General features: G+C 27.3%; 1 protein-coding gene across 2 annotated transcripts; it reads right to left on the bottom strand.

Annotated features, from left to right (window-relative positions):
* Positions 1 to 208: 208 nt before the first annotated feature.
* On the bottom strand, positions 209 to 8,891 carry LOC129989273 (zinc finger protein 84-like). Of its 2 annotated transcripts, none has more exons than XM_056097684.1 (2): positions 8,779 to 8,891; positions 209 to 3,994 (listed from the first exon to the last, which is right to left on the bottom strand). In XM_056097684.1, the coding sequence occupies exon 2, from the start codon at positions 3,477 to 3,479 to the stop codon at positions 2,103 to 2,105; it is 1,377 nt and encodes a 458-aa protein (XP_055953659.1). In that variant the 5' UTR covers positions 3,480 to 3,994; positions 8,779 to 8,891; the 3' UTR covers positions 209 to 2,102. The 2 variants fall into 2 exon arrangements, with proteins under 2 accessions (XP_055953659.1, XP_055953660.1); XM_056097685.1 differs by lacking the exon at positions 8,779 to 8,891 and adding an exon at positions 8,635 to 8,771.
* Between the last annotated feature and the right edge of the window lie 756 nt (positions 8,892 to 9,647).

Genomic DNA, 9,647 nt, shown 5'->3' with positions numbered 1-9,647 from the left:
TAGCAAAGACAAAATTTATATATTAAGTGGTGAAGGAATATATTATATCTCATGCTTTTTAATTGTAAGTCACAAAAAATTAAGGATTCGGGTGAAATGAAAACAAAATATTTTTGTTATCACAATACTAATCCTTTAATGATTATTTAACAACAACAAAAAACATTACAAATCAAAATTACTTTTTTTATTTATTCATTTTTGCCAAGTCATATATTTGGGCATCGATTTTTCAGCTATCAGTTTCAGAGAGCTAACCCTCAATAAATAAGGTATTAAATTTTTCAGCAATTTCACTTTTAGTTAACATATGTGCAAATATTTAAGATATATTATTGAATGCATTTAAGAACTAATCTGACGTAACAAGTTTTAATGCCCATAAAAATATGGCTTTAAATATTGTTCTTTAACTAAAAAGTATGGAATTGGTTTATTTTTTGACATTAAAGTTGATGTTTTCCGACTTGACATATCACCTTCTCCTTCATTCCTTTAGAGACAAAGTCTAATATTAGCTACAACTATTTTGAACTGACACACAATTTTGTTTCTCTTTTTTGGCATGACTAGTAAGTGCCTTTTTTCCCATATTACTTCGCCTTATTATTTTCTTACAAAGCGAACAGTACACAACAAATGGATTTTGCAGTTCTTGAATTTGTTCTGCTTTTTTATTCGCTTAGTTCGTATTAAATATAGATTTTGATCAGCTTATTGTTTAAATTCTCTAATCTATTCTGAATAAACTCACAATTTCTCAAATGATAAACAATATTACCAAATATTACTAACAAAAATTGTAAACGTCTATAACAAATAAAATTGTTACATTTGAATGTTTTTGGAACATTTTAATACAAAATTTTCTGGTTAATAAATGCACTTGAATAAAAAAAAATAAATACAATGTGTGGTTATTAGTTGAAATACAATTCAATGCAACCAAAATTTAGAAGTGTTAAAAAAAATTGTGAAGATTTCTTTATTACAAACATGAAATATGTATATCCAGGAAAAATCTATTCACACAAAATGATTTCCAGAATGAAGTAAAACAGATCTTTTCATGGCTTTTTACATTTTATACGAAACAGAATACATGGACAGCTACAAAAATTTACACATACATCTAACAAACAGCTATAAATAATAATAATACATAACGAATAATAAATAAAATTCAAATGTATGATATTAATTACCAATATAATTAATGCAGTCATTATGCTCAATCCTAACTGAATTCTGGCGAACATATGGTTATGGCATTAGCGAGGAAAAAATATTTTGCTTCGCTACACTCCCTCAGAATTTCTTATGTGGGAATAAGCAAAATGAAATAATTGCAGGATACATCAAATGCTCATTTACATACTTTAAGGGTAAGTCACAGGCAAGCAGAAGCAAGAATTTGTTTTTGCTAAAGACGGAAAAACAAAAAAATATTTTCTACCCTAAGTATAATTAAATAATAAAATAAAAAAAAATAGAATAAATATTATTTATACTTCTCCTTAATCAATTCAATTTCAATAAATGTATTCATTGTCGACAAGAAAATTAATATCATTCTTTCTATCACTCCTAAATTAACAAGATGGTTATTTTAAATGATATTTCTAAAATTATTTCTTCTACGGCAGCAATGTGTTAGGTACCAGCTAATCTCCAATAAAATAGTATGTATATTCCATCTGTTATAGGTGAAACATTTATTTCTAAAGATGAATCATTAACACTAAATTTTTTCCCCCATTTTTAGTGCACATTTCACAAATGAAAATTCCTTATCTGATGTCCATCAGTAAATGTTTTAATATGAGAAAAAAAAAGTTATAGTTTTGTGATATACATCTGACCAACTACTGCACCTATTCTAGTGAAATGATTCACTGACAATATCTCAAGCATTTTACACGTCAAAACAGGAAATAGACAGTTAATTTATATCATTTTAAATGTTGTCTTATGCTTTATACAAACAATATATTTAAAGGAATCTTCAAGTTTCATATGCCACAAATATATTTCTTTTTAATAAATAATAATAATAAAAAAAATTCTGGAATGATTTTTCTGAGAAAACGCTTCATCAAACATCACAGGTGCAATGTTTTTTCATTCTCAACAGTATGTGTCAGCAAATGTTCCTTTAAAGATTCTGAAAGAGAAAATTTTTCACTACAAAGTTCACAAGCAAACAATTCCTCTGTTGCATGTAGTTTTAAATGCGTTTTTAAATTCCACTTTTCAGAAAATAATTTATTACATACATCGCATTTAAAACGTTTTTTCACGTTTGCATGCGTTTGATAATGTCTCTTTAAGCCCGAATTGTTGGAAAATGCCTTAGTGCATAAGTCACATGTATACGGTTTCTCTTTTGTATGAGTTCGTAAATGTGTGATCAATCTACCACGCTCAGCAAATGCTTTATAACAGATGTCACATGCAAACGGCTTCTCTTTTGTATGTGTTCGTAAATGTCTCTTCACATGATGTTGCCTAGAAAATGCTCGACTGCAAATGGGACATGGATAAGGTTTCTCATCTGTATGCGTACGGACATGCCCCCTTAAGTCATCTGGTCGCGAAAAAGTTTTGCTGCAAATGTCACATGCAAATGGTTTTTCTTTCGTATGTGTGCGCATATGATTATTTAAAATCGACTTGGTAGAAAAAGCTTTATTACATATATGACATATATAAGGTTTCTCATGTGTATGTGTACGCAAATGACTTTTTAAACCCGACCTATCCGAACTTGCATAACTACAATAAGTACACTTAAAAGGCTTTTCTTTTGTATGTGTTCGTATATGGTTTCTTAAATACGACTTTTCAGTAAATCTTTTCTCACACATATTACATGGAAACTGCTTTTCTACATCATGCGTCCGTAAATGCGTTCTAAAATTTGACCTTTCAGCAAAAGCTTTATTACATACATTACATACAAAAGGTTTCACGTTCGTATGGGTACGCAAATGACTTTTTAAACAAGACTGGTCAGAAAATTTTTTATTACACACCTCACACAAATAAGGTTTCTCATTCGTGTGAATCCGTGAATGTGTTTTTAAATTGGCCTTTTCGGAAAAAGCTTTATTACAAACTTCACATACAAAAGATTTCTCTTTTGTGTGCCTACGTAAATGACTTAATAAATATGACTTATCAGAAAACAACTTATTACACAAGTCACATGAAAATGGCTTCTCGGTCGTATGTCTCAGCAAATGTTTCTTTAAATAACGCTGTTGAGAAAATGCTTTAGAACACACATCACATACAAAAGACTTTTCGTCGGTGTGTGTTTGTGCATGTGTCTTTAAGTAAGAAAACTGAGAAAAAGCTTTCTTGCAAATTCCACAAATGTGTGGTTTCTCTTTTGGATGAGTCGTTGAATTCTCCTTTAAATTTTGTTCTTCGGAAAAAGCTTGCCTGAACAAATCACACTCGTAAGGCTCCTCCATTGTGCAACTAATAAGAAAATGCCTTTTTAAAGCAATTAGCTCTAAAACAATTATTTAGAGACAAGCATGTAACTTTCTTTTTACGAACAAAATTACAATGTTCATAAACCAATTTTCTTGTTCACTAATTAAAATCACCAGTTTTCACTTGTATGACAAGTCTTTAAATGCCATTCCTGTGGATATGCTTTACTACATTTATCATAAGTATAAAATTTCGGCTTTAAGAAAATGTATATAAATATTCACAAATATGTAAGAAATCACACACACACACACTCAAACGTTTAAATGGAATAAATTAATCCCTTGGGGTAATTACTCTTTTTGATTTTATGGAGACGGATTCTATCAAAGATATGTCGTATGATGCAATCCAGATCTGTAGATCCCCTCTCGTCTTCTTATCATTGATATTTTTATTGGAAGAATTTGGTAACCCTCTAGCCTTTCTTGCTAGGATGCTTTAGAAATTAAACCATCCATCAAGGTTTCTTATAATCCACCTTCGTAATCTAAATAACATAAAAATAATTAAAAATTTGAAAATTTATATTCGAACGAACAGATAAATGCCAAATTTATCCAAAGATTTACATATATCTATAGTGCTAAAGAATAACGAGATTAAATCTTATATACAGAGAAATAAGAAAATAAATTCGCAATTTTGTAAGGCTATAACTTAATAATAAAACAATTTAGAGCTCTTAAGTTTAAATCATTTTAACAGAGAAGAGTTTAAACACAGAAAGCTCATGAAGTTAGAAAATATTTTAATCAACGATTCACAGCTAAAGCTGGATATTTGTTATGATACCAGAAATTCTTGATAGTAAGAAATAAAATATTGATCCATAGCCGGAACAATAAAATAGAAGAGGATACGATATATTATAGTACAGGATAGGATATTAATTGAATAGCAGTTTATAAGTGTTATTGTTTTCTATTATAGTTGCACCGATTACAAGAAAGTGATGACACTCAGTTAAAGGAGAAAAATCACATAAATCATTTACTGAAGTTGACTGTTGTGATTATGGTGATAAAAATGTTTCCACAAAATTAAAAGCAGCTAAAAATTTCCTGAGCATTAAAAAAACAACCTTGACTTAAATTGTTTAAAAAACACTTAATATTAAAAAATAAACCATGTCCACATTTAAAAAAAATTAGAACAAGAACATGAAATCCTGCATTACGAACACGTCTAACAGTTTTTGCTGAAAGCTTTAAATCTATAGCTGAGGATATCGATGAAAGAGGTTTTGGGGAGTTTAACTTTGGATTTTTCGAATGTGTAATCTTCCTCTTTGCAGAATTTGCTTAAAATTTCTTTACATCCTCTCCTGGAATATTGGACATCCATCCAGTGCTATGATATTTCTGTACTATTTTTTGTAGATAGTCATAACTTTCCCAATCAAGGAAGCGATTTCTTGAAGAGAGATTAGGCATCTCTCAATCACATGATGACTAAAGAATGTACATACTCAGAAGTTTGCCTTCTACAATTTATCATAAGGGTTTTTAAGGGCACAAAAATAATTGCAGTTGTAAAAAATTATTGTATTTAAATACTTTGAAAGAAACTAGAATATTAATATAACTCAAGCTTATGATTAAAACATTTTCTTCACAATTTCATATGAACTGTAATTTTGCCTTAATCAATATAGCCATTTTATCTTTATTGATAAACTGAAGGCAGCTATATTACAACCAGTATAAAAATCCAGAAATACACTGTTTAAGGAAACTGTAGAAGAGTGCTGTTTACAACAATTGCAGTTTCATATTGTATGAAAAGGGGACAGACAACCAGTTGTATCTTAATTTCTGGAATTAAAGCTATCTGATTTCCGAAGACAAATTAATTTTAAAGAAAAGCTTTATTCTCATACTCATCAGAAATTAATATGCTAAACATAGATGAATCACTGGGTAAGAATGGTTAAGCTCTTTCAGGAATTTGGTTAATTAAGTGACTCTGAAAAAACTATGGTAAATTAGCCAACCAAATATAATCCAATAATGGATGAGGTTTGATCCCTTATTGGATTAGTAAGATAATAATTAGAATATAGCTCTTCCTGAGAAATGTCTTTGCAATAAATATCAATGAGGCTCAGATGCAAGAAAATTCAAATTATACTCATCAAATGCTCTATTTACTCATTAGCAACTCTATATATCCTTCCATGAGTCATCAAATCTAATAATATTTCTATAACTAAAAATAACAAATGAGTTCAGGGTTAACATAACAATGAGTTAATGAGCATTCTCACATCAAATATAAAGACATTCACATCAATTAACCAATTTTTGTGTATGCATTTCAATGAATATTTTTCATCAACAGAACAAAAGTCTAAACCAAGTTGGAGGCAGCAGATGGAAGATTAAATATACCAACATTTTCCAAGGGTGTACTTGCTCATGTATTGATAATATTATTATAGTTACTACACATCAATAATAATTCTGCCATTTATTCTATGTTTTGTAAGCATTTTATATTCATTAAATATATTTTGTGGATCATTTCTCAATAGAAATAAATTTCACTTTTAATACATTATTTTATTTCCAAAGCATGCTGTTAAATTACTGGTGCAATGTGCTTGATGGACAAAAAAATTTAACAGACAAGTACGATTCAACTTAAGATTACTTGGATTTGAATCTACTGAATTACGCTATTAAAAATTATAATTAATATGAAAGTTTATCTATTTTTATATCATTGGAAGAAAAATCTGCACATATAATGTTAATGCATACTATTTTTCTAAGAATATTTTTAGTAAATCCTATTACGAATATCCAGAGTATACAGTTGAGAAGAATTTGGACAAATAATATCAAATTATTTCGTTTAAACTTTCCTTCAACACTGAATAAATGAGCTCCTCCAATTCATCTATCTTTAAAATAAAAAGATAGATATTTTAATTAAAAACTTGATAAGAAAAATATAACTTTCAAAACTGCAGTAAAATATTCCTCCATCCCATTTTAAGATGCTTTCACATATAATAATAATGTCACTACTAAATGTTATTTTTTTATAGTACTGCACATTAATATATTTTGAGTATTCAGATTGATTTAAAAATTCAGATCGATAAAAGAAATTCATTTTGCTTATTTAAAAAATAATATAACCATTGCAGAATTTTCTAAATTAATAGCAAATTAAATCTAGTTTACAATAAAAATCAAAATGACCAGATATATGTTTTATTGAAAAATTTGGAAAGAATAAACAACCTTCTATTCATTGACAGATGTTGTCACATTATTTCAAAATAATAATTAATTTTATTCTTTAAAATACATTATGTAGCCAAAATGAGAAAGAATATTTTTTCATGATTTCTTAAGAGATATCAACTCTAATCCATGGTGGTAAAATAGATCAATATCACCCATTTAAAACAGATAAATTTTGGAGTATGTATCTATATCCAATGACATTCAACCATGTTAAGCATCTAGACTGATCTATACAAAAGCTAAATAATTCTATTTTAGAGTATCATTTAACACATTTATACCATCTACATGTGTACTTTGAGATAGCAGAAAACTTGCATAAACCCGGTAAGTAATATGTACACGAGTGTCGCAACCCAACAGTAAGTTACGAATTTCAAAGGAAGCATAATTTGTTACATGCATACTTAAAAATTACAAAAAGAGGAAAATATTGATTTTAAAAATTATATATCACAAACTCTTTATATTATTTATATTTTAAACAGACAAATTATTTTGCAACATGGATTTCAATTTTATTTAATAAGGTGAATAATGAGAAGCCAAGGTATTTAAAAATAAGAAAAGTATAAAATTAATTTGAAAATTTTTCATATAATGCTGCAATTTATTTGATTGCAATACTGTAATTTAGTAATAGGAATAATCCTTTTAATAAGATCAATAAACCACTATTTAAAGAAATTAATATTCAAAGCTACATCAATCTTAAAAGATAAATAGTCAAATTTGATAAAATTTTCTCTTGGATTTATCAGAAAAGTTAAAGTAAGATAGGACTAAAATTTTGTATTGCAATGAAAATATGCAATTGCGGAATTGTATTAGTTAAACTTTTAAAAAACAGTTAATTCTGTATAACAAAAATGGGAAGAAAAAAAAATAAGAATAGAAAAAATAAATTCAGTAATATAAGCATGCATTTAAAATATAGTAACAGTTACAATAAATTTAAGAAAGAAGATTGATACTTTAATCAAGCAAAAAGAAAATTTTTAAAACAATTTATTTCAATTTTTTAAAACAACTAATTTTAGATCACAATGAAATGAACTTTGGTATTACACTATAATAAGTTATATTTATCAAAAGACACTATTTAAATAGTCAATAAAATTTTAAAATTTAACTTTCATTATAATATATTAAAATTTAAAAATAAATGTATATGATTTAAATACAAATAAGAACAGATTAAAAATTTAAATAACTGAAAAAATATATTTCTAGAATTATATATGATTCAGCCCAGCAGAATATAATGATATATTTAGCTTAATTACCTAATTTCAAATCATGGCATGATGAAAGCAAAAAAGATTATTATAAAAAAATATTAATTTACTTTTTAAAATTATATATACAGAATTTATCATTAAAGTGCTATCAAGTTTATAACAAAATTTTACTTTTCTTATCATGATAAATTTTAAAACTTTTAATAACTAAGCAATGCATAATAAAACAATTACAAAAATAGAATTGTTAATTATATTTAATATAGTGAATTTAATAAATATTGATTATATTTATTATCCTTTAATAAATTACATAAAAATGATTACAGAACATAACGCAAACAAAATAGCTTTTGTTTTTAATTCTTTGAATAATGAATTCAATTCGATTTAAAAATTTAGAACAACTATCAAGTGTGTACTTTTTTCTTTCAACGGCTAATTTGCTAAATTATGTATTAGTTGAACATGATTTAGAACAATAAGTTGTACATATTTTGAGAATTCGGCGATTGTACCATTCTTGATCTTCAATCTAACCCTTCATTTCATGTATATACTCTGCAGAAATGAATTACATCAAGTGCACAAAATAAATGCAATATAATATCTTATTAAAAGAAAATTACTTAATTTTCCACTCCAATCTTATTTCTTGACCGGCGAAACTATCAGTTGATAGAGTAAACTTTAATAATTCTACAATATATTATGCAAATCACTATTAGAAATAAAAACAGGTACTTTAAAATGAGAATACAATAACAGCTTACTTAGTTGCGCTCTTGTTACTTTTTACTTCTCGTATACGAACGAACTTCCCGTAGCGTTTCGTAAACAAAGAAATCTTGATGAATTTTTTTCATGAAGCCAAACGATCGCCAAGTAAATCCGTTGCATTATTTGCTCACAACACGGTTCCGTATTCTAGTTGCGGTTCCGTAATCGGATTCATATCAACACAATGTACCAGTATCCGAATTGTAAATCTGATGTACTCTATGGAAACACTTTAATTAATTAAATCAATCTATTTCTTATGTTATTTAACATTTTTATTGTATCAATTTTATATAAAGACCCCAGTTATTTATAAATATTGTAAATTATGAGGGTTATTTTGTATAATTATGACGATTTTTGGTAAGTTGATCATTTTTTTGAATTTGAGATGACAGAGAATGGAGATATTGATGGAGAATTGAGGTATATGGAGACAATGCATTTAATTTTTGTAAATGTTTGTTCATTTTTAGCAAGACTCATTTAATAACAATTTTGGGTGGATCCTAGCACAGCCCACTTCTTGGCGTCTTTTTGAATTCTCGCCAAAGGAGTGGCGATAATGTCGCCAATGTGGCAACCTAAACGGATTTTTTAAAAATTTTTATTTTATTTATTTATTTATTATATTTATTTTATTTATTATTATTTCTGGCCTTCAAGTATCGTTTTTTAATTAAAAAATAATAATAACAAATATTCAATTAGTAGTCAACTTGGCGAGATTTCAAATAAATCGCCAAGAGGTGGGCCCATCTAGGATTTTACCACGATCTTAAAAACTATTTTATTAATTAACATGTTTAATTTATAGAAACTATCCGCATTAAATCAGATACCATGGGGTTCTTAAAAATTA

Source organism: Argiope bruennichi, chromosome 10 (genome assembly GCF_947563725.1).
Source record: "Argiope bruennichi chromosome 10, qqArgBrue1.1, whole genome shotgun sequence".
Lineage (NCBI taxonomy): Eukaryota > Metazoa > Arthropoda > Arachnida > Araneae > Araneidae > Argiope > Argiope bruennichi.
The sequence above is the reverse complement of the archived record's forward strand: the minus strand, read 5'-3'. Positions and strand labels throughout refer to the sequence as shown.

Coding starts and splice junctions, on each gene's coding strand:
- LOC129989273 (XM_056097684.1), bottom strand. CDS start 3,479: ATGGAGGAGCCTTACGAGTGTGATTTGTTCAGGCAAGCTTTTTCCGAA.